The sequence below is a fragment of the Ovis aries genome, chromosome 22 (genome assembly GCF_016772045.2).
Source record: "Ovis aries strain OAR_USU_Benz2616 breed Rambouillet chromosome 22, ARS-UI_Ramb_v3.0, whole genome shotgun sequence".
In the NCBI taxonomy this organism is placed as follows: domain Eukaryota; kingdom Metazoa; phylum Chordata; class Mammalia; order Artiodactyla; family Bovidae; genus Ovis; species Ovis aries.
The window spans coordinates 27075280-27100710 of NC_056075.1; the positions used below are offsets into that span (position 1 = coordinate 27075280).

At 40.8% G+C, this 25431-nt stretch overlaps 1 protein-coding gene across 5 annotated transcripts in view; it reads right to left on the minus strand.

Moving 5' to 3' along the window:
- The window catches only part of SORCS1 (sortilin related VPS10 domain containing receptor 1), a 580387-nt gene that overhangs the window by 120492 nt on the left and 434464 nt on the right, over nt 1–25431 (minus strand). For all 5 annotated transcript variants that reach the window (XM_042238470.2, XM_042238466.2, XM_042238468.2 and 2 more), the window contains exons 7-9: nt 16561–16679; nt 13331–13420; nt 5952–6131 (exon numbers count right to left, since the gene is read on the minus strand). In XM_042238470.2, coding sequence (XP_042094404.1) covers nt 5952–6131; nt 13331–13420; nt 16561–16679 — 389 coding nt within the window. The remainder of the gene's footprint in view (nt 1–5951; nt 6132–13330; nt 13421–16560; nt 16680–25431) is intronic.

Sequence of the window (25431 nt, forward strand, 5' to 3'; positions counted from 1 at the left end):
CCCTCATTCTACACATGCAAGAACCAAAGTCTGGATGGGGCCAATCACTCTAAGGCCATTCCCCCAAGAACCTTAGGAACGAACTCCACATCAGTGTGTCTAACTTGAGAACCCAAGAACCTAACCCTTTGGCAATACTAGTTCTTCAAACTTCTCTCTCATCCTGAGAGAAATGTTAAATGCAGATATTACAGGAAATTGCTTTTTATTCATTCTTCAGTACATGTACTCAGTAGTTGCTCAATTAATATTTTTAATATCCATCACTTATATGTTCTAAGTACCAGGAAAATAGCACTTAGAATGTCTAAGGAAGTATACATTCACTCTGCAGGTGTTTTTTGAGAGTCAGAATATGCCAGGTACTGGGACTTAGATTTCTTTGGTGATTTAAAGAAAGAACTCCAGATATCTCCTTTGTTTCTTTCCCTAGAAGGTGCTTTCCTACCCCAGATCTTTCATACATTCCACATGGTGGCCATGTTAGAAAGATTCCTGCACAGCAATTTTTGCTTATTTCCCTGATGCTGACTGGGAGCTGATTCCTCCCAACCTCTCTATCTCAGACTTTAATTATGAATCTGAAATGTCAAACTTAGAAGAGAATTTTAAAAATGAATCAATGACAATGGCGGGAAAGAGAACATATTGCCACCATAATGTCTTTGGAGACAGGATATTTTTTGTTCTAAAGAGAGAATCCCAGCCAGGAGAGACACATACCCAGCCAGTGCCTTTGCCATCAGAGAACCCACTCCCAACAAAGACTAAGTATTTTTGCCTTCCCTGTTGTCTTGGTCAGGCAGCACTCACCTACCCAGGGAGAGAATCACCTTAAATAATTAGAGGGTATATTCTATGTCTTGCAATAACTATGTCCTAAATGGGAGAGGAATTTTCTTCCCTACCTCTTACACTGGATTGTAAGAGGTAATCTTTTCCCGAGAATCAAGGTGTAGCTACATCCTCAGAATTGTGGAGCTTTCTCGTATAGAGAGAGGTACTCATAACATTGGAGCAGGCAATGGCACCCCACTCCAGTACTCTTGGCTGGAAAATCCCATGGATGGAGGAGCCTGGTGGGCTGCAGTCACTAAGAGTCGGACACCACTGAGCAACTTGCCTTTCACTTTTCACTTTCCTGCATTGGAGAAGGAAATGGCAACCCACTCCAGTGTTCTTGCCTGAAGAATCCCAGGGACGGGGGAGCCTGGTGGGCTGCAGTCTATGGGGTCTCACAGAGTCAGACATGACTGAATCGACTTAGCAGCAGCAGCAGCAGCTCATAACTTACGGAAGACACTATGTGTGTGACAACATGCACCACTCACCAGTTACGTCTGTCATGCCGCCCACTGTGCCTCACTCCTGCATGCATGCATTCCGTGCATTCTGAATTCGCAGCCAGGTGGCTTCATTCTCAACACAACCCCTTCTGCTTGGCTGGGGTGAACTGTCATTGTCCATTAAACCAAAGGGCTCGCCATCATCATTAATTAATATCCCCTTCCCAGAAGAGGGAGGATATTGCCCAAAGCTGTCAGACTCCGTATCATCATCCGCTCCAGATGGATATACCAGGAACCACATGTCTCAGACACACTCATCACAGCTCTTTTGCTCCGGCCACCATCAGGCCTGCTGTCTTCTGTGATCTGCTCCACATGGTGCTACCGGAGAATTTGTGCTCCTCGGGAATGACAGAATTTTAGGACACTTGTTTCTAGGATTCTCTTGCATGAACACATCCACCAGGCAAAATTGGGAGTTTCAGGATAACATAGGGTGAATTTGCTTAAACTGCAGGCTCAGGACTTGGTTTAGTAAATGGTGAATAGGTCCAAAACCGTCATCTGCTGATTCTGTTCATGTTGGCTTTTTCCCAGACCATTTTCTTCTTCCCGTCTGATCTCTCCTGTAGGTATCGTCTAATATGATTTATGCTGCTCTCTAATGGGCTTCTATCTTATGGTTACTACTTGGCCACAATCAAATAGAGGCCTGAAGGCTGATCTTTCTAGAGACACACAATAGTTTCTGGTTAAAAGACTGCACACTCTAGAATGCAGATCCTAATCCTGACAGTTATGAGCTTTGTAATCTTATAAAAAATTATTGCATTTTCTCTGCCTCCATTTACTTATAAACAAGAGTGATGATTACAGTCTCTGTGTCATAAAGTTAATATATAGATTGAATGAGATAATTTAAAAGCTTCTTTATAAAGTGTTTAAATGGTATCCTAAGTGGTATCCCAAATATTATCTATTTACTGTGATATTTCCTCAACAAAAATCACTACCCAGCATTTTTGCTCTGAGGCCAACTTTCCTGACTCACATCTTGACTCTTCATGAATGGGGTCCATGGCAGTGGTTACCTCATACTGAGGGGAATTTTTGGTATTTCAATAACTAAACCATGTAAGATAGAGCCCTAACACTTTGTCCCCAACATTTCCCTATCTCAATACATACATACACATGGTTCTGGTGTAGAGAGAACCTCATTTGTTATAAGGATCCAAGGAGAGAGTGCATAAAATGATTATTTTTCATGAGAACTGTGCCTCCCTCTGCATTTCCCACACAGACTCGCCAACAATACATATGCCTGATACACAGACTCATCACACAGTCATATTACACAGTTCACCTCGGCTCACATAATTTAAAGAGCACATGAGAACAGCAGGTGATCAGCACGTAGAAGCCAAGAGTGCAAGTCACCTTCCTCTGTCCCCCCCAAAACGTGGGCAGACGTGCATTCTATATATTCTCTCTCTGTCACCCCCTCCTGGCGTGTTGCTCATCTCTCCTCATTAATTCATTTATGGATTTTCTTACTTCTCATTTATCTCTAACCACTCATCATTCATTGCCGTTCGATGGGGAAATTCATGCTGGATGGCTTTCAGCTTCCTGCTAGGCAGAACAATCAGCTTTAAGGAACACTTGTGCCAGGTTCCGTGTCAGCCAATATTCTTTCTATCTACGTAATTGGCCTATATGGCATTGCTGTTCTGATCACATCAATTTCAAATCAAGTTTCTGTGAACTGCCAGGTTAATAAAACAAAGCCTCTTCTTCCCCTGGCCCCAGGATGCAGAACACCTTTACATAATGTAGGCCCACCACCGTTCAAAGTGAGGGTAATAAGAGCCAGCAGCTTTCCTACAGACAGTCAACCGAAAGGAGAGATGCAAAGGGAGGACATAAAGGTTACCGAAAAATGGCTGGCCATGTTCAGTCACTCTGGTTCCTCTTCTCAGTCCCTGCCTGTTAGTAATTTTTGATTTCAGAAAACCATTCACGGAAACAATTGCAAATAATAGGACATGACAAAGTCCATCATCAAGGGACTAATTAAAATGTTCTCCATTTTGGCAGAAAATAAAATTAACCAGAGAAACTATTCCACATGGACTTAAAAAGAGGGAGAAGGTCATCAGGAAGGAAAAACGCCACCTGAAAATCAGAAAATGTTTTCAAGAGAGCAGGGACAGATCCGAGGCTGATTAGTGTGGGACAGTTGAGTAGATTTCACACTCTCGAAGCGAGATATTCCCACTGTAAATGCTGGATCAAAGCAAGAAAATGTGTGGTATTTCAAAAAAAACACACTTAAAGTTTAAATGTTTATATGACATTTACAAAAGAGGACCAAAATGTGGCAATTTACATTTGTTTATAAGAAAAGGTTCAGATGGTAAAGAATCTGCCTGCAATGCAGGAGACCCGGGTTCAATCACTGGTTGGGAAGATCCCATGGAGAAGGAAATGGCAACCCACTCCAGTATTCTTGCCTGGGAAATCCCATGGACAGAGAACCCTGGAGGACTCTAGTCTATAGGGTTACACACTCTGAGAAGAGTCAGACATGACTGAGCATGAAGCGTGTCATAAGAAGACAACTTTGGTGATAGAGGATGGCATGTGGCCTTGCTAACTGCAACACAGGAAGGAATAGAGATCCTGAACAGTGGAAGTACGTTGAGCATTTAAATAATATGGGTTGGTTTTAAGATTATAAGACTAGAACATTGTTTTCAGGCTTAAACTCACTGGAATGTAATATTGATTATGCTATCTATAATCTGTTGAGTATTGCTATATTTCAGGCACTGTTCATAGTACTTTAAGAAGATTAGCTTATTTCATCCTCAATGAAATCCTACCAAGTAGATATTACATTTATCCCCTTATTTTAAACAAGGAGACTAAGGCTCAAAAGTTGTTGGATTTATCTCACGGAGATATATATGTGACATGGTCAGGATTTAAACCCAGCCTGCTTGACTCCAAAATTTACACCCTAAATCACAATTTTATCCAACATGGATTTAAAAGTAAATCACTAGAATATGTAAATGTTTTCCAGAATACATGTTCAGTTTGAGGCTGAGATATATGATACTATACTTATCTGGAACATGGGCAGGAAATGAAGTGGAAGAAATTTGTGACTGCATAAAAAGTTTGCAGGGTATTTTCCTAAATATATACACACAAACTATGTCTTATGCTGTCTACTGTAATTTCCATTACAAATACTTGAGCTCTGAGTTGTGCTTACAGTTTGCTAACATGCCTTTATATATACAGAGAAGTTTAGATACTAGAAGAAAATTCCCCAAAATATCTAAAGATGAAGGAATATAGAGAGCATTAAAAGAATTCCAGTGATAGGTTTATGTTTCTTAAGTGAAATTGGTTTTTTTCTTTGACATAACTGGATATGATTCCCTTTCTACTCATCACACAAACAACTTATATTCTCTGAGCTTATCCTCAAATAAATGACAGTATCATTGTGACTGAACGCATTTAAATCAGTTTTATAACTATTTTTTCAATAGAATATAAGTAGATGTTTGTACTTCCCAAATTCCAAATATGACTTTTGTAATGGCTCATTAAAACCCACTATGAATCCTTCATAGCACAAGACTGACGCATGGATAAAATCCGTCCCCAAATAGCAGCTTTCTTTTACCTGACTCTACTTTAAATAGCCAGTAAAGTGTTGGTGTTTGTCGTGAAAGCTAACTGAGCCACCACATGACTTTATTTTGAACCTGGTCCTTCTGAGAAAAAAAGGGTCAGAGTTCCCTTAAGGAAATCTGGTAAACTCTGCTTTTTGTTTCTCCTCCTTAGCCCTCTTTAGGAAAAGAAAGACATATGAATCTTATCTCATACATTGGACCCCTGAGAAGATGACAATCAGCTTGTAGAGGTTATGTAGTCAGAAAGGTCTTCAAATCCAAGTGAGTGTCTTCTTTTTTTCCCCAATATTTAGCTACAATAATTTTCAAGTTTTATTTTGTATTGGAGCATAGTTGATTAACAATGTTGTGTTAATTTCACATGTACAGCAATGTGATTCAGTTACACATATATGAAGGATAGACTGAGAGTTTGGGATTGACAAGGACACACTGCTATATTTAAAATAGGTAACAAACAAGGATCTACTGAATAGCACAGGGAATTCTGCTCAATATTCTTCATGACCTAAATAAGTAAAGCATTTGTCAAGGGAGTGTGCTCTGATGCAGTGCAAAGATGTTCTCTTAGTTCTTTCTTATGAGACGTAAGAGAGCACTGCCGGTCACTTCCTTGCTCTACCCCTGACATCCATTAGTCCTTTAAGACTATTTTCAAGCTTCATACTAGGCCCACTCTTATTCAAACCTTTTAATTACCTGACTGCTTCCCCAGATACTTTCCAAGTCTTCTGGACTTGGTCAACAAAGAATCCCTCCCAGAGATGTCTTATGAATTGCAAATTAACCAATATAAATGTTCTGCAATCCCCTCCCTCTCCCAAACAGACCAAGGCCACATAAGGAACTAGTCATTAAAATGACTGAGGGAAGGGCCAACCCGTAGCCTTCAACTGCCGGTCACAGCACTGCAGTGGCTGAAGACCCCAAATGCCTTGTGACATACCTCATAGAGGTCAATCATGACGTTGCCCTCAGGGCCTCTGCTGCTCTGGACATTCTCTAAGGCCAGGGTGAAGTAGACTCCGCGTGTGTCTGAGATGTAGAGGTTGTACGTGTCATTCTGGTTCCACTCTTGGACCGCTGCAAACACTTGGTTCTCATCAGTGCTGATGACGTGCATGTCCTAAGGAAAGGCACAGGGAAGGGAAGAGGAAGAACATTTTATACGTGCCCCTGGCATGTATCCACATAATGTGAAGACGAGGAACACCAGGACAGGCATGTAGGTAGCGTGAGGAAGATAGAGATTTTCCTTGTGTGTATCTGTGAAACAACCATTAGTTGAGTGCTAGTCACATATTTCCGTTGTCGCTTACAAGGTGAGGTCATCAGAAAATAAGACAGAGAGGTGCTTGGTAGCTCAGTTACCATTTAATTGCCTCATTAGATAATTTGAAGGATAATTTCTCAAAGATGTATGACTTTGGAGAATCAGGCATCCTGATAAATTTGCAAAACACTGAGTACATGCTCAGAAGGCATATATAGGACAGAACAAGGGACAGAGAGAAAACAGACAAGCTTTGCATCTCTCAGTGTGGTCTATGGAACAGCAGCATGACCATCACCTGTAAGACTGTTAGACACACAGAACCTCAGGCCTCACCTGTCCAATAGAAACCTGTATCTTAATAAGATCTGTGGATGGATAATATGCACACCCAAGTTGGAGAAGCACTTCCCTAAGGCTCAGCAAGCCCTAGAAGTCCCAGAGGAAAAATGTTTACCTGAGACCCCAGAGTACTAGCCTTCAGGTTAATGAGCATTCCAGGTCTTAGCTTATCTAAACCTGTACCTTGAGAAGTTCAGCAGGAAACCTTAAATAAAAGAGGGAAAAAACGCTCTGCATAATTGATGATGTTTTCAGCCTCTGGTTGTCCTGGAAGATAGAAACAAGGCAGAGGTAATGAGAGGCAGTGAGCAGAACCCCCTGGGGTGGCGGTTCTGAATCCTTTCTCCCCAACTTCTGACCACAGAGGAGTAGGTGTTCAGGAAGAGGCTGTCTCAGACCAGGGCTTGCCGTCTCCCTCAAGGATGCCAGCTCATTGCTCTCAGCAATCTTTCCCCCTTCACCCAAGGTGGTACATATATTGGTATCACTTTAAAAACCCAAAATCAAAATAAAACAAAACAAAACCAGAATTGCACATAAGCCTAAAGGTAGAAGAGCAACCTGAAAAGATCCCTGGCCTTTGCGTAGCTCAGTGCTCAGACTCTCCAAGAGCAACCATACATTCTCCTTGAAAGGCTTCCGGAGACCTGTCAGTTTTCCTTGACAACAATTCCAATTCTACCTAACTTGTAAATTTCTCATTGTAACCTCTGCCCATATTCTCTCAATCAGTCAGTCAGCAATTCAGCTTCAAGTGTGTTTTAGACACAGATTCCTCTTTCAAGTTGATCATAGTGAACTCATGTGATTCTAGAAGGAAGAAGTCCTTACTCAAAGGGTTTCATGTTCCTGACCCCTTTTCAGACCTTACTGCCATACTCTGGAGTCTGATTACAATTTTATAGAAACAATCCAGAGGCAGGAGCCCACCAATGAATCCTGCCCATGGATCCAAGGTGGTCGATAATGCAAAGTGAGGTTTGGTATAAAAGTTGTCCAATGTATGACTTTACTTATGTACCTTTTATTTTTCTTACGTACATTTCTTCTGGCAATGATAGCTTGATGTTCTTTGAAAAAGATTCTCATCCCTCTCAGACAAATTTCCCTCTATGCTCAGTCTTTGCTACTTTCTCCCACCCTCAGCACCAGAAATGATCTTGCAGGCCTAGCATTCAGGGAACGCTGACTGTTGGACTGGCAATGGGCATTCCACCCAAGCAAGCTCAGTAAGACATCATTCTAGAATGACTGTGAATTACTACACGGAGAGAGAAAGTATATTTTACTGTCAGTTTGCAAGCAGTCAGAATAAAAAAATAAAATCTAGATCTGTTAGAGATATATCTTGCAGGTAGAGAATAAGCCAATCCAGAAAAAAAGTAGGTATGATTTAATAAAGAATTTTAAAAAAAGAAAAGAAAACAAAACAAAAGGTAAAGAGAGATGGTTCAAATTCTGTGACACTCTTGGAGTCTCTGAACGTGAATACCTAAGAAGTCTGGCCACGTGTGAACTTGCTGGAGAGGACAGTAAAGCAAAATGATTAAAAGAATGGTCTTTAAATAAAGCTAAGTTCAAATCCTAGCTCTGAAATTTAGCTGTGTGAACAGAACTTTGTGCCTCAGAATTTCTACTTGTAAACTAGAGATAATAGTATGTCCTTCATGGAGTTGAAAGGATTAAATCAGTTAGTAAGTATTAAGCATTTAACAAACAATGCCTGGAACCATACATGCTAGCTATTTTAGTTACACAAACCTTAAATCTCCTTTGTTGATTGAGCCAGGTGGATTTGGCTTTTCTGTTCATTGCAAATATTAGGGTATTGAAATATTATATTTATATATATCATATATACACTAATACACTTAATAAAAAAGTGGTTCATCCACATGATTTTTTTTTCCTAATGGAAACAATTAACTGTGGAAATTAGCCCAAAGGTCATTCATCCATGGAGGGCCAATGGTTCCTCATTTCTTACAAGACAAATATTAATATCCTTACACTAGCATTTCGAACCCTTAAACAACTACTCCCAATTCATGTTTTCTTCCTTGTCAGCAGGGTGTAGCATCATCCCTGAGTTCAAGCTAAAATATTTCAGCACTAACCTGAACATCACATAACTAATTCCCACCTCTGTGTCTTTGGAGTGAATCAGTGCCCTCGTGAACCTCCGAGGTCTGGGCCACAAATAGATGATGCATTAAATAATCTTAGGGGCCAGAGTAAATCATCGATATTATCCCAGCCCACTTAAACTTGTCCTTGGTAGATGTGGAAGAGAAAACATGGATGCTTTTAAGCGTTTAAGTCACTTAGAGAACTATTCACAGAACTATGGCTGATTCATGTTGATGTATGGCAGAAACCAATACAACGTTGTAAAGCAATTATCCTTTAATTAAAAATCAATTAATTAAAAAAACAACAGATTAAATGGTCATCACCAGATAAGGGCCAAGGACAGATCTCTTTCTCTGAATACAATCTAATTTTATGGAATAGACTGTTTAAAAATGACAGATGACATTAGTCTTAAATATTTTAACTGAAACCTATGACATATTTAAATACCATCTTCCCTTTTCTTGTCTACATCCACTTATATCAGGAAAACATGCTATTTCTCCCAAAATGGCACTTCATGTTGAAAGCTCGTACTGAGACACAAAATTTTAGACCAAGAAGTGAACTCTGAGATCTTTTAGAGCATTTCCCAATGTCCGTTCCATAGGACATCAATATTGTTGGATTTTAAGTTTGTTTTTTTTTTAATGGTTCCCTTTGTAAAATGTTTTGATGAATGCAAATTATACAGCTTTCTTGCTTGCAGGACATCCTAGAACCTTTAAATACTGGTGAGCTTCTAGTAGTCCCCAGACAAGGAGCATGGAATGAAGTTTATTTCCTTTTTTAAACTTTCAATCATAAACCAAATCTTCATGAAGCATCTCTAAAGGCATTTTATTGAGTAACACATTTGAGAAAGTATTATTGTGAATCTAAGCTCTGTATTTTAAAAATGCAAAAAAAAAAAAAAAAAGAAGAAGAAAAAAAAAAACAAACAAACAGAAACTGATAAACCCTCCCAAGGTTCAGAGCAGGTGAGTGACAGATCTAGGTCTGGAATTAGGGTCTCTCGCTGTGAATCAAGCAGCCTTTTCATCACCCACACCCCAGTTCACATCGATCTTCTCCAACACAGACAACTAGATCCATACTAATAATAATATTACCTTGCTTTTATAGAGTATCTGTCCTCCAAAATGCTCAAAGCACTTTCATATGTATTGCCTCATTTATCTCACTTGAGTAGCTCAGAATGAGCTCCAAGTATGTCAAGGGAGGAAAATGGTCACTAGCTCTCCTTCTGCTGGGCCTCATGCTCTTAACAGTAACAGCAATATTAAAATCTCCCCACCCCTGCTTTCCGATCATCTTTGCCACTGTATTATTATTATTTTTTAATACAGCCCAGGTTAACCTCAGTCTTTTTAGAGCTGATGCAATGGAAGGGGATGACTAAAGAAAATCTGATCATGGAAGTGCTGGCTTTTGTCTCCGTTCCTTCAGGGAGCATGGAGCTTTGCTCCTTTCCTGCTGCAGCAGGAAAAGGTTTGATAGCAGGTCATGAAACATGCATCTTTGCCATGGATCACTCCAACCAAGCTGAGGCTTCTCTTTGAAGGTATAATGGGATTGTAATGAGGTATCTCTTTGCTTTAAATAATAAACACCTACTCGGACCAAATAATATATTCATTTGCTATAGTGGCTATGATTTTTCTGGGAACAAGCTAATTTAATCACTGCATTCTTATCCTCAGACCTCAGATGAGACTGAGTAATGGAAAACGCTCATCTGGGACAGTGGAGTGGGGATGGGGTGCAGATAGCTGATTTAGGCTCAAAGTAAAACTTCTCCTTCCAGCTTGGCACAATACCACTGGGTGCGATGATCCACAGTGATTGGTGTGATGCCAATGAAAAAGCAATGCAAAGTATGCAATTCCTAACACTCCAGCCAAGGGCCCAAAGTGATTTCTTTGATTTTAAACTACCATTTCTGAGACAACTTAGATCAATGGGACTTTTTCTTTGGACGCTATTCAGTGTATAAAAATCTGGGGGGTGGGCGGTGCTGCTCCCTTTTAGTTATAGACTCTATTAGTTTATTTTGAGAGTAGAAGAGTATAATACAAGGAATGCTGGTCTGGGAGTCCACAGACCTATTTTAGCCTTGATTCTGCAGCAAGCAGCATTTAGTTTAGCTGAAACTTATTCCACTCACAAAGTATATTCCCAAGAGGAAGTAAGCAAGAGATGAGTGGCTCAGATATGCTGTTTCCTGATTTGGTCCCAATTCCCACATGCCTCTTGAACAGAAGCATCTCACTGCATTGAGTGTATTCTTGTTTTTAAAGGTGTAAATCTTGCAAGCCAACTACTTCATTTGTTGGTCAATCAAAGTCAGAAACTTATTTCAGTGCTCAAGGGAAACAAAACAAAACAAAACCACCATCTCTGTTGAACTTACCAAGATACCATGATCATCTCCCTCATGGACTTCCCTAAAAGATTACCGAGGGAAATGTTAACAACACTGAATTTTTCTTTTACTGACTTTACCAAATTCTCATCTAAAGCACAACTCCAATGTTGTGTTTGTCTTTTTGTAAAATAGTTCAAGCTAAATCACGAATGAGGAGCATTTAAACATATACAGGCACAGGCATAGAGTTCTGGGCAATTACCACTGTTATTAATCTCTTAGCAGCTGAAAATAGTAACTACTCACATGGAAATAGTTTTTTGAAGTTAACAGCATAATTTAATGTGTGTTATTATCTCTAATGGGCTGAGGTTTACAGCTCACCTCTCACTACGCTAGGGTTAGGGGCAGAGTGATGGCCAAGAAGGAGAATTCTGCCTGGAGAAGCCACTGGCTCTCCTGGGAGAGAAGACCTGCTGTGCCCTTGTGCTGGATCTATCACAGGGTCCCCGGGCAGGAAGCTGGTATTGGTCCAAGAAAGCATATTACAAACTCAGGGATAAAAACGCAAGACACAGAGTCATGGAAATACAATTGAAAAGAAGTTATTGATGCTCTTTGTTCAACCAAAGATTTCAAAGCTGAGCTGCATTCAAACCTACACTATCCCCTTCTTATAGCCACATACATCTCCCTTGTTTCATGATCAACACACCCACATGTCAGAATGGCTATCATCAAAAAGTCTACAAAGCATTAGCAAGGATACAGAGAAAAGAGAACCCTTGTATACTGTTGGTGGGAATGTAAATTGGTGCAGTCGCTGTGAAGAATAGTACGGCGGTTCCTCAAAAAACTAAAAATAGAACTACCACACGATCCAGCAATTTCACTGCTGGGTATATAGTCAAAGAACACAAAACACTAATCAAAAAGATAAATGCACCCAAATATATATACATGTAACTACACACATGTGTGTGTACACGTATGTACCCCATTATACATATCAACATACAATGGAATATTACTCAGTCATAAAAATTAGTGAAATCTTGCCTTTTGTGACAGTGAGGATGGACCAAGAGAGAATCATGCTTATGAAATAAGTTAGAGAAAGACACATTCTCTGCTATTGCTTATATGTGGAATCTAAAAAATAAGGCAAACAAATGTATGTAACAAAAGAGGAGCAGAGTCACAGATACAGAGAACAAGAGTGGTTACCAGTGGGGAAAGGCAATGGTAAAGGGGATAGATAAAGGCATGAGATTCAGAGACATAAACTACTATGTATAAAATAAATAAGGGTACATTATACGGTACAAGAAAATATAGCCATTATTTTATAATAACTTTAAATGGAGTATATAACCTAGAAAAAATATTGACTCACTATGTTATACACCTGAAGCTAATATAATACTGCAAATAAACTATACTGCAATAAAATCTTTTTTAAATGAAGACACATTTCAGTGGTTGTTGCTAGAAAAAAAGGCACGATGCATTAACAATTTACAGCCACTTAAAATACATCACAGTGGCAACAAGACAGCAAATCCACAACTTTGAGCTCCTAAATAAGTTTCGCTTCCACTAGGTGGCGCTCCGTATTAACACAGTTCTTCAGTGTTTATGGAGAGACAGCCTGGGGATGTTAGCTGTTGGGAGTCTCTTGTCTGCCTCTATTTTCAAAAGAGTACGTTTTGGGGGAGGTTTTAAAAATTAGCTGTGTCGCTGAACCCTAAAGACAACTAGTCTCATAAGTTCCACTGGGAGGGAAAACAAAGGTCAGAAGCTGTATCACTGTATCTGTGATATAGTGACTGTATCACTTTATAAATAATAACAGGTCAGAATACATATGTATCACACCTGTTGCTCTGATATACTGTGTGTCCAAAGCATAGTTTCTGTTTTGCTAAAAACCAATGTATACCACTTAAGCAAAAGCAAATCAGTTATCAGTTTACTCAGATGTCCCTACAGTAAGAATTCCGAAGAATCAGAGAAAGAGAGAGGAAAAGAGGGCTATGAGAGGGAGGGACCACTGAGAGAGAAAGGAAGATAGTGAGATTGGCGAAAAAGAATATAAGTGAATTTGAGAAATGGAGATGGGGGATTTTTAAAAAATAACTACAAGAGACTGAAAGTGTCCTTGGGAAAAAGAATAGGTACTGAAATAGAGAAGCTGATCAGGCCATACCTTGGGCAAAGCATATTTGGGGAGCTTCATCTGGGCAAACGCATTCCTTCGGTAGGACACGTAGTAATGTGGCCGTCCCCCTGATGTCAGCTGCAATGAAAACACCAAGGTGGTAAAATGAGTCACTACCACAGTTACAGGTCACAGAAGAACAGTCCCTGCACGGAAGGGGTAGGTACCAACGCAACAGCGTGAGTGACTACTGTGGGCAAGCGTAAAGCTCTGGCATCCAGTTCCAAAACAACTCGGTGTGTGTGAGTTGGTCAGAGGCCCAACGTGAACCCCCTTGACAGAAACACAATTCTTCGACTTGCCCTGTGGCTCAGAAGTCAGGAAAGAATTTTGGTTATTTTTCTTTTAACTGACACAAGCCTGAGGGTATATGGGATCAGAGCCCCTCAGCAACCCAGCTCTCTCTAGCCCCAAGACTGTGACCACACCAACAGGTCCTTGTGCCATACCAAATGGGAATGGGCCAGGTCACACAGTGGCAGGGCCGGAGCCCCCATCCCCGGGCACTGAATTCCAGTTTGGGGCAGTCGCACAATTGGCTGTGTGCACGTCCCCCACACAGCAGTGCTGCTGACGTGCTAGACGGAAAGCCAAGCCAGGACCATGGTTCTAACTCATTCTCCATCTCCCCCGCCAGAAGAGAATGGTGAGCTACCGCCCCAGGTCCGTCCAGGATCTACAGCCCAAAAAACCCTGTGGGTCTGAGGGAGGGGGAGGAGCAGTGTGGTCTCCATCTCAGTTGAGCACCATGAGGAATGAGGTATCAGGGCTGCACTGCCAAACTCTCCCTTAATCCACCTTTAATGAGATATTATTGACACATAACATATGCAGTTTTAAAGTGTACAATATGATTTGATGCATATATATTATGAAATGTTTACCACATATAAGGTTAGCAATCACCTCTGTCTTTTCATCTAATTAAGATTGTATATGTGTATGTCTGTGTGTATGTTGATAACATTTCTGACTTATTCTCTTAATAATTTTCAAGTATATAATATAGTAGCCACCATGCTGTATACTACATCCCCAGAACTTATAGCTAGACATGTATACCCTTTGACCAGCATCTCCCCATTTCCCTAGCCTCTGAAAACCACCATTTTACTCTCAGTTTCTCTGGATTCCTGTTGCCACTCTTAACTCATATAAACACCTGGAGTTTGAAGTCAGTTGGTTTGCATACTCAGAATGTCAACAAATGCTCTGGGTGAATTTTCATCAGACACATAAAACTGTGACTGGAAAGTTACATAGTCACCATGATGTGGCCAGCTCTCTCTCAGTCCTAGCAATGGGTTATATATTCATAGCGGCCTGGGTAAAAATATATATAAAACTCTAAATGCACACTTGATTCTCATTTGTACATCATATATGTGGATTATAAATTGTTAATAGAAAATAGGAAAGGTCTCTGGAAGCAACACTGATGGAGAAATGAATTATATATAGAACCAATATGGGTAACCATTTTCCATTTTAATGTCACTTGATAATTTGATGCTGAAGTTATCAGAGTGCTCATTACTCATTTTCCTGAAGAAAAAAGGAAGTGTGTGTGTGTGTGTGTGTGTGTGTGTGTGTGTAAAATTGTGAAATAGTTTAAAAGTACAAGGAATTTGAACATTTGCTTTTCAATATATGGGATCAAATATTCTAAATTATAATTTCTTGCCCAAGTAAATACAGTAGTGTCTAGAATGTCTCAATCATAGTGAAAAAAGGCAATGGCACCCCACTCCAGTACTCTTGCCTGGAAAACCCCATGGGCAGAGGAGCCTGGTAGGCTGCAGTCCATGGGGTCGCTAGGAGTCGGACATGACTGAGCGACTTCACTTTCACTTTTCACTTTCCTGCATTGGAGAAGGAAATGGCAACCCACTCCAGTGTTCTTGCCTGGAGAATCCCAGGGTCGGGGGAGCCTGGTGGGCTGCCGTCTGTGGGGTCGCACAGAGTCGGACACGACTGAAGCGACTTAGCAGCATGTGTATTATATATAAACTATTTAGCAATAGTAACTTTGTCAATTTTAACATGAAGAGCAACATGAGAAGCAACAACTGAGTTTTTAAATGTTTTGTCCAAACAAGTTTAAAGTTTTATTAACTGCAAAATGAAACCAAAGGATACTTGTTCCTTCTGTCTTCTAATTGCCCCTGAGCCCTCAGTTCCTCAAACTGTTCTCTGCTCTCTCTGGAAGTGAAACACCCACCTGAATGTCTCCTCTGCATTCTCTTGATCCTAATCACTGCAGTGCCTGACAATAATGGCTGATTACTGGCTAACCACCTCCAGCCACCCCACAGCGTGTGACCGCCTGGCTATTTTTAAGGCAGGTTCTGAAGAGGGGGCTTGTTGGCTGACTGCTCTAGGAAGAGACTGACGTATCTGCTCAGTCCCATTGACGACTGAAGGGAGCCTCTCTGGAGTGCAGGGGATGTGACGAGGATGAATGTAAGTGTGCGTAGCTCTGGGGACAACCTGAGTATTCAGGGCAATGTCCCCAGGACCCTGTTTTAACACATCCTCCAGACACTGCCCCAAGGAAGTGAAACAGGAGGGAAGAGGGCAGGGCAGAACCTTTCAAAGAATGACACTTCATAAGACATGACAAAGACTGATTAGAACCAACTGGGTCCAAGATGGCGGGAAGATTGTGTTTCCAAGGCACCGCGAGCTGCATTATACACTCACTGACTACATTAGCACGCTAAAAGACACACCAACCAGTGCCAGACAGTTCTGAGGGCAACCATGAGAGGTCAAAAGTGGGTGACGGCCCAGTTCCTGGAAATGCCGGTTCTTCCCCCAAATAACTGGAATAATCCTCCCACGGATTAGCCTATGAAATTACCCAGGCTGTAAAAACTAACTGCGCCATACCTCTAAACTCTCACTTACCCTCTGAGATGGCCCACACACTGTCTGTGGACTATGTTTCTCTCCAAATACATCCACTTCTTACCAATTACTTTATCTCCGAATTCTTTCACTAAGAAGCAATAACTTCACATTCACAGGCAATAGAAGGAATTACTATTCTGTTAGTATAGAAGCTTCAACTTGGTAATGTTCCTTTTGTTAAAAAAAGAATGCCTTTGCTTCTTTCTCTGTTGTTCTTCAGGGAGGGCAGGCAGGTGAAGGGGCTGCATTAGAAGCAGGGAAGGGAAATGTCTGTGAGATAATCAGCGGAAGCGGATCTTTCATACCTGAACAAACACATAATCATCCTGGACAATCAGAGAGTCTGGGTCAATGTAGCCTGGGAAAGGTTTATTTCTGTTGGCCTCTGTGCAGTTCTGCATTCGGCATGTTAGGTATTGTGAATCTGAAAAAAAAAAAAAAAGAAAAAATGCGGGTGGGGTGGTCTACACACAGTATACAGAGTCAGAGTAGACATTTTCCATTCTCTTGCTTTCTGCAATTCTTGCAACAAACCTCACATTCTCTAATAACTATATTACTGTTGTTATTATCATTGTTTAAATTTTCATGATTATTTTACTCACTTGCCATCAACACCACCACCATTTCCCAGTGCCTCCACCAACTCCTGTCATCCTAGAATACTAAATTCTATTAACTATTTTTTTTTCCTTCCAAACCAAAGTGAAAAAAAAATTCAAAAGCTGGCAATAATACTTGTGCTCTTTTAGTTATTTTCCTTATTAATAGGATTCACCTCCATACTCTGATAAATAGGGAAACATACAAACATACATGCAATCATTGGTCATCTCGTACTAGAAGTACACTGTTATAAACAATAAGGCCCTAGGTCAAGATAAAGGTTTTTCTTCTATTACTAATTGGAAATAAAACAGAATTGAGAAGACCTTCCATACTCAAAAACATTGCTCTCATTTTATAGTTGAGGAAACTAAGACCCTGCCTCTCACCTGAGATGAGAGCAGGTGATACACATGCCAGTAAAAAGGACTCTTAACAGATTTGACCCCTGCTGTGGACAGGAGTAATATATTGTACCAGGGAGGCTGTCTTGTTTTTCAGCCACAGCTGTTCTGCCCTCTCTGTGAATCAGACGTCACTTCAAACCTTCCGTCAGTGCTGCTTCAACCTCCCCTCATGCTAATCTCTTCTCTCCAAGTGATTCTTCTAATCTGGCCTAAAATATGTTTAAAAATTTGGCCAAATTTTCTGCCACTTAAGAGGCTTTACATTTGTATTCCCTCTGTTCTAAAGGCTTCTCCCCAGGTTGTTCTCTAAAAAAGGTCTAGATTTCAGCTTACTGTTATTTCTGGGGGTCTCCTATGATTGCTTTTCAACAATACTCCATCCTATTAATTCCCTTCATGGAACTTATCACAATCGAAGTATGAAACAAATTAGCACATAGTACATAATAAATAAATATTCTTTGGAACATGCCACTTTACTGGAATATGTCTTTTTGAACGAAAAAGGAAATTATTTTACCTTTTTCTGATGTTTAATGAATGAGTGAGTTTGATTTTAGGACATACAAGGATGTATGAAGAAATATACTCTTCCAAATGGAGAAATAAGGACATGATTATTTACATGAAATGGGGGTAGGCAATTGTATGCTGTGTTGGATATAAGGATTCACTAACGACTTCCCTGAAGGAAATTTCTAGCACTGCTGCTGCTACTGCTAAGTCACTTCAGTCGTGTCCGACTCTGTGTGACCCCATAGACGGCAGCCCACCAGGCTCCGCCGTCCCTGGGATTCGCCAGCCAAGAACACTTTTCTAGCATTACTTTAACCTGGGCAAACGTGTACTCTATAAGCAGTGCCACGAGGGGGCGACATGCACATTTGCTCCAACTGACCAATGGCTGACAGTTGCTGATAAGTTCTGAGAGGGAAGGAGGAGAGCTTTATCCAGTCTTCCTTTATCCTGCTACCAAGTGCGGGGATGGAAATAGCTCTCAAGTATATATTTTAACCCATCTAGTCCTCCAAAGAACGACTAAGGAAAAGACTTCCACTCTCCCTTCCCCATCGACTTTTTTAGGCATTCTTATATTAATTAATTATATTAATTGTAACTATAAATATGTAAATTTATATAAATTATAAATATATATTATGTTAAAATCATATATTCCAAACATGTTATATTTATATATTATCTTATGTATTATATTGTATATAATTATAATTATAAAAATTTTATATAAAATATAAAATTTTATATAAAATTATAATTATATAAATTATATAAATGTATGCAATTTTAATTATTAATTATATTAATTAATTATCAGTTCAGTTCAGTTTCTCAGTTGTGTCTGACTCTTTGTGACCCCATGAATCGCAGCACGCCAGGCCTGCCTGTCCATCACCATCTCACGGAGTTCACTCAGACTCACATCCATCGAGTCAGTGATGCCATCCAGCCATCTCATCCCCTGTCGTCCCCTTCTCCTCCTGCCCCCAATCCCTCCCAGCATCAGAGTCTTTTCCAATGAGTCAACTCTTCGCATGAGGAGGCCAAAGTACTGGAGTTTCAGCTTCAGCATCAGTCCTTTCAAAGAAATCCCAGGGTTGATCTCCCTCAGAATGGACTGGTTGGATCTCCTTGCAGTCCAAGGGACTCTCAAGAGTCTTCTCCAACACCACAGTTCAAAAGCATCAATTCTTCGGTGCTCAGCCTTCTTCACAGTCCCACTCTCACATCCATACATGACCACAGGAAAAACCATAGCCTTGACTAGACGGACCTTAGTCAGCAAAGTAATGTCTCTGCTTTTGAATGTACTATCTAGGTTGGTCATAACTTTTCTTCCAAGGAGTAAGCGTCTTTTAATTTCATGGCTGCAGTCACCATCTGCAGTGATTTTGGAGCCCCAAAAAATAAAGTCTGACACTGTTACCACTGTTTCTCCATCTATTTCCCATGAAGTGATGGGACTGGATGCCATGATCTTCGTTTTCTGAATGTTGAGCTTTAGGCCAACTTTTTCACTCTCCTCTTTCACTTTCATCAAGAGGCTTTTTAGTTCCTCTTCACTTTCTGCCATAAGGGTGGTGTCATCTGCATATCTGAGGTTATTGATATTTCTCCCGGCAATCTTGATTCCATTAATTATCATAACTTTAATTATTAAAGTTTCATTTTAGGACATAATTCATGATCTTCATCTCTGAAGAGAATTTCTGGGACTCATCTCCTCCCAGAACACTTCTCTTTGTGGGACACAAAATCTTTCCCTCGCCATTTCATACCCCATCAGACCCTTGCAGAGCTTTCAGTTGACGCCTGCCTTTCAGAAGGCAGCTCAGGGTCATAGAAATGGAGACTGGCATCTGTGAGACCCGGGTTTGAGCTCTGCCATGGTCACTTCCTAGTTGCATCACTCAGAGAACACCGCTTCACCTCCCTGAGTCTCTTCACTGTCATTTCTCAAATGAGGATGCCAGTGTCAACTATCTCATAGTTTGGTTCTAAGAATTAACTGAAATAATATATATGCTAAATGATTTGAAACTCAGAAGTTGTACAAAAACTGTAATGTTTCTATTTTCTCTTCTGCAACCTTTCACAATGATTAGATCGTGTTGGGGCACATTGTAAGTCCTTTAAAAAACTGAATTTGAGTATTCCAGTTATATTTCACTATTGATTACTGCTGGTATCTGGTCCAACACTCATTCCTCCCTACCTCTTTGCCAAAAAAGCCAATATGGATCTGGTGGCTCATCTTTCTCCCATGTCACTCAGAAGCTCTGATCTGCTGGGAATAATTCTCTCGGGTCTGTGTTTGCTCCAAGTCTTCTACTCCACCTACTATCATTTGCTTTAGGAGAGGCCTTTTAAACCCAGTTCTAGTAAACAAGAAGTTATAAGGGGCTACAGGGAGGCACAGCAGAAAACCTTCTTCAGCCCCCATACAACACTGTGTCAATATGATGTCTGGAAGTGCTCTAGCCTTTCTGTGCACGGAGGAGTCTTACAGTTGAGCTTCCACAATGAATACGACAAAGAGATGGAAAGGGCCCATTGCCTGATGACATCACTGAGCGTCTGACTGTACTGAACCCAGAGCTGCCCTTTCTCAAGCTTCTTGTTACATGAGATAATGAATGAAAACAATCTGAATCAAAGGTTCTGACTGAGGAAGTCTCGGGCTTCAGATTACAAATACAACTTTCCAATTAGAATTCGTAAGACTGCCACTCATAGGATTTCTTGATGAGTACACCGTGCTTGTTTTATTTGTAGTGTTGTCTAATAATTTCTTTCTTAAGATTTCAACTTTCTCTTCAAAGGTCCCTGAACAAACATAAGATGGAAAATATAAAAATAAACTCTTTATATTTATAACTTAACTATATGGAAATTATGAATCTGAGGGATTTGGGGAGAAATTAAAAGAATAGGGAAACTAATATTTGCTGCGAATTTATGTGCCAAGTACTCTAAAGCATGTTCACATTCATTTGGTACACTTAATCGTCACAATACTCTGGCATATAATTTATCAACTGACTTTGCAAGTAAAGAGAGCGAAGCTCCTAGAGATTATAGAAAGGGCAGAATGGGTTTTCACACTGGGTTGGCCAGACTCCAAGTCTGGTTTATTCCCACTGCGGCTGCTGCTGCTGCTGAGTCGCTTCAGTCGTGTCCGACTCTGTGAGACCCCATAGACGGCAGCCCACCAGGCTCCCCCATCCCTGGGATTCTCCAGGCAAGAACACTGGAGTGGGTTGCCATTTCCTTCTCCAGTGCATGAAAGTGAAAAGTGAAAGTGAAATCCCTCAGTCTTGTCCGACTCTTCGTGACCCCATGGACTGCAGCCTACCAGGCTCCTCTGTCCATGGGATTTTTCCAGGCAAGAGTACTGGAGTGGGTTGCCATTCCCTTCTCCAGCTTATTCCCACTACATTGCATGAAAAACCCCGGCAAGTCTGAGGCCAATTTCCGTTAAGTATGTTTTGGCTTCAAATTATCAATGGACAAACCTAGATACAAAGGAAAAGGAGAAAGAAGAAAGAACAACTGTATGTTTTCATGAGGTAATTTGTCAATACGGATCAACATTTATTAAAATCTCTTTTGACTGTGAGTTCATTTCTGAGAATTTGACTTGAAGAAATAATTAATGAACCATGCAAAGATTTAGTTACTTTGATAGTCATCATAGTGTTGTTTATAATTTAAAAAGGTAAGAGAAAACAAAATGGCCAACAGTTGAGGCACAGCTAAATAGATTGTAGAACATGCATAGCTTGTTATGAATCCTTATAAGAGGATTTATAGACATTCTTAATACATTTTATAAAATAAAATAGTTATCAACTAATAATGTTGTATCAATGTTAATTTATTAGCTTTGAAAAATAGATCATGGTTGTATAAGATGTTCGCATTAAGGGATGCTGGGTAAAGCTGCACTATCTTGGTAACTTCTCTGTTTATCTAAAATTATTCCAAAATAAAAGTTTTTAAAAAGTAGGTTACCAAAATATGTGCATATGGACACGATTTTGTGCAAGTGGTATATATAGATATCTACATATGTATGTTTGCACGGGGAAAATGAATAATAAATATATACTAGACGTCAACGCTAGTACAGAGGCAGTTACATGAGAGAGGCAGACGATCAGACAGCATGCAAATCTCTGGCCAGCACTTCGCAGCCAGGGAAGGCGGCCCAAGGGTCATGGTGGGCTTGTGGGATTCTACTCCTAAGAATTAGAGAACTGTCTCTGACTCCTTTGCTTGTTCCATCCCTCTCCACTCCCCATGCCACACAGTGAGGCAGACATGTTCAATGAGCTGTTCTTATGCTGAGAATTTTAAAATGTACAACCAAAGCACCCAAGAAAAGCTCCGGGAAGAGGTCTTGAAACCATGTCTTGCTCGGAGTGGCTCAAAGTGAAATCCACAAGCTGAAGGGGAACCGATCAATTCCAACCGCCTGCCCATGGTAAAGTGCTCCTGGTTTGTTCTCGTTCCCCTCCTAATGGAAACAAAAAGAAATTGGCTGCACTTCATAATGAGGGACCGATCATTCTTATTCCCCTTGGGGCTTGCTGTAATAGCATTAAGTGTGATGAACTCTTTCCATATTCAATTCTGGTGAGTGTATGATGCGATTCCATAGGAGGTGTCTTGTAATTTGGCATTAATTAACGTCAATTAATGTAGGCAACCGCTAGACTTTAGAATTAATTTCATTACTTTTCCCACGCAGATGTTTTCCTTGCCGCAGGTAATTAGGACACTGTGCTGCTCTTTCTAAGCTCCCTCACTCTCTGCAACAGCTGCTGCTTGGCATAATGCAGTTTCCATGCCCCCAGATCGGTGCTGCTCTAAAGAAGGGAAGCTGCTTTTTAAAGGCCAGGCTTGGAGCAGGGGTATAGTGGCTTAAATGCAGGCTTAGCTTGGTAAACCTAAGCAAATCATTTTACCGCTCAAGTCTGTAAGATAGGTATAAACAGGAGCCGTCTCGCTAGTGGTTGTGAGAGCTTAAAACCACAGTCGGGAAATGTATTCAGTCTGGAGTCAGGCTGGACTGTGCTCACACGGTGGAAGCTGGGGTTGTGATCAAAGTCCCCCATCCCCAGCTTTCATCACCAGTATGCTCACTGTGTCTCAAGGGAACCGATTGCAAAGTACTATAGACATTTCTACCTGAGACAATAGCTTTCTTTCTTTTTTTTTTTAAATTTTATTTTATTGTTACTATTTTTTTAACTTTACAATATTGTATTGGTTTTGCCATACATCAACATGATTCTGCCACAGCTATACACGTGTTCCCAATCCTGAACCCCCTCCCACCTCCCTCCCCATACCATCCCTCTGGGTCATCCCAGTGCACCAGCCCCAAGCATCCTGTACCCTGCATCGAACCTAGACTGATGATTCGTTTCTTATATGGTATTATACATGCTTCAATGCCATTCTCCCAATAGCTTTCTTTAATATTCATGTTTTGATTTGGGTTAATTTATTTATGTGAAATTTTAAAACACCATGAAGAAGCATTCTCGGTGTAACTAAAGAAGTATTCTGTGCAGGTAGTGGTCAGGCAGAACTGGAAGGTAACTCGGATATGAGATGACCCAGAAGTCATCCTGCCACCTGGCATGCGGGGTGGCCTGCCTGCAGCCCTGTTGCTGTGCAGGGTCTCCCTCCCCTTGGAGTGAAGGGCTAGGTCTGAGCTCGGTCTCTTTCTCTTTCACAGGCTGTGTGACTCTGAGAAGGTCATTTACCAGACGAGGCTTCAGACTTTTTCTCTATAAGATGAAGCTTCTTAGAATTTTAGAATCAAAGGAGGATGGTAAAAATCAGACTATTGACTTTAAGATCTGAAGGTCTTTACCATCCTTTACCCACTGGGACCTGTTTCCTTCTCACTCTTGCCCAAGCAATCAAAACTCTGTGATGCTGCTGGCAAGTCTGTGTCTCCGGGGTTTCTGCCTTTTCTAAACAGCATTTGCATTGCTGACTGACACTCTGTGTTCATTCAGAGAGCTCCCTCCTGGGGCTTGAACTGCCTCTTCCTTTCCTGTGATCTTCTCCTAACACTTCCTGGGCTGCTTTCTGTGGAGATTTTCCAGAGGCTCAGGCAGATCTCTCCTTCCAAGAATGGCTTCATTTATAGTAAGAGTGGCATTAACCTCCAAAACCACCAGAGCCACCTCTCCTCTGGGTCAGGAACTGTGCTGAGTGCATCACGTGCTTTTTCTCTTTTAAAGTTTGGAAAAAATCCAGAGTAAGGTACCTTTTACAGGTAAAGAACTCAACGCTTAGGGACAACAGTTTAATATTGCAAAACTTTAGTCTTAAATAAAACCAAAAACCAAGCTGGTAAGCATAAACACTTTAAAACTCTTTCCCATCCCCCATTAATTTTCAACTTAAAGCAGAATAGTTTTTAAAGCCCATAATCTGTTTGTAAATTTTTATTTCGTTCTTTCTACAGTCCTATTGTTTGTTTTAGAATGTTCCTATCAAAGTTTCCAACCACAACACACACACACACACAAACATATACATGTTTCAACAATCTTGTGCTCATAGAAACTTCATTCCCAACTGGGTCTAGCACCCTCTGCGGCACATACCAGTTAGAAACTGAGATCTTCAAAAGTGAGACTCCAGCATTGACCCCTGAAAGACTATATTGAGGACAAGAAATTTCTGTGAAAATTACAAACTTGGATCAAATTTCCTCCGGTATGATGAGCTTGTGGCATTGCTTTCTTCTAGGCAATCTCCTGATTTCAGCCCAGTGTGACTTTCTAAATGCTGGCTTGTATTGTTAGTCTTTGGACATTCAGGAGGCCATGCTTACTACATAGAAAGCTCTGGAATCATACACTATTTTTGTCAAGCATGGGGCTAGGAACTGGGGACATGAGAGAAAACAAGAGGGCAGGATAATTTTGTAGAAGTACAGAAAGCCCCTCACCAAGAATAATATAGTGGGGGAGTGCATTACGAGGAGCTCAGGGGCAGGTGTGTGGGCCCCCAGGTGACGGGTGTCTAGTCTCCAAACCTCTCCACAGAGGATTTACTCTGTGTGGGGATTTCTTCTGTGACTCTGCTTTTATTTTACTTTGAGTCATACAGAGCTGTAGACCTGCTGTGCTCTCCTGGGCTGTAGAACAGCAACCATTTTACTATTGACTGACTCACAGAGGGATAACTACTGGTGTAGAGATGATGATGGGCACACCCATGGAACACTTCATGGAAAAGCTGAGAAAAGCCTAGAAGGCTGCTTGGAATGGAGATGAGGAGTGAGGGGGGACATCACTCCAGAAAGCAGGAGCAATGGCCAGAGCACAGAGGCATGAGAAAGAACTGGGGACAGGCTCAGGGAGGGCTAGCTGTCTGTCTTGTGAGAACACCACACTAGAAGTCCAGTTTAAGCCAAGAAAAGAAATTAAGCTATCCATAAGGTTCACCCAGCCATGAAAAACCCAGGGGCAAGCTCATTCCAGTAATTTTCCAAACTGAATTTACAATGAAGTGGGTGGGGTGGGAGAGGGAGAGGCAGAGACAGCAAAATGGACAAATACTAAGAAAGAAAGAAAATAGGAGTGAAAGTGGGAAATGGAGGGAAGGAGGGAG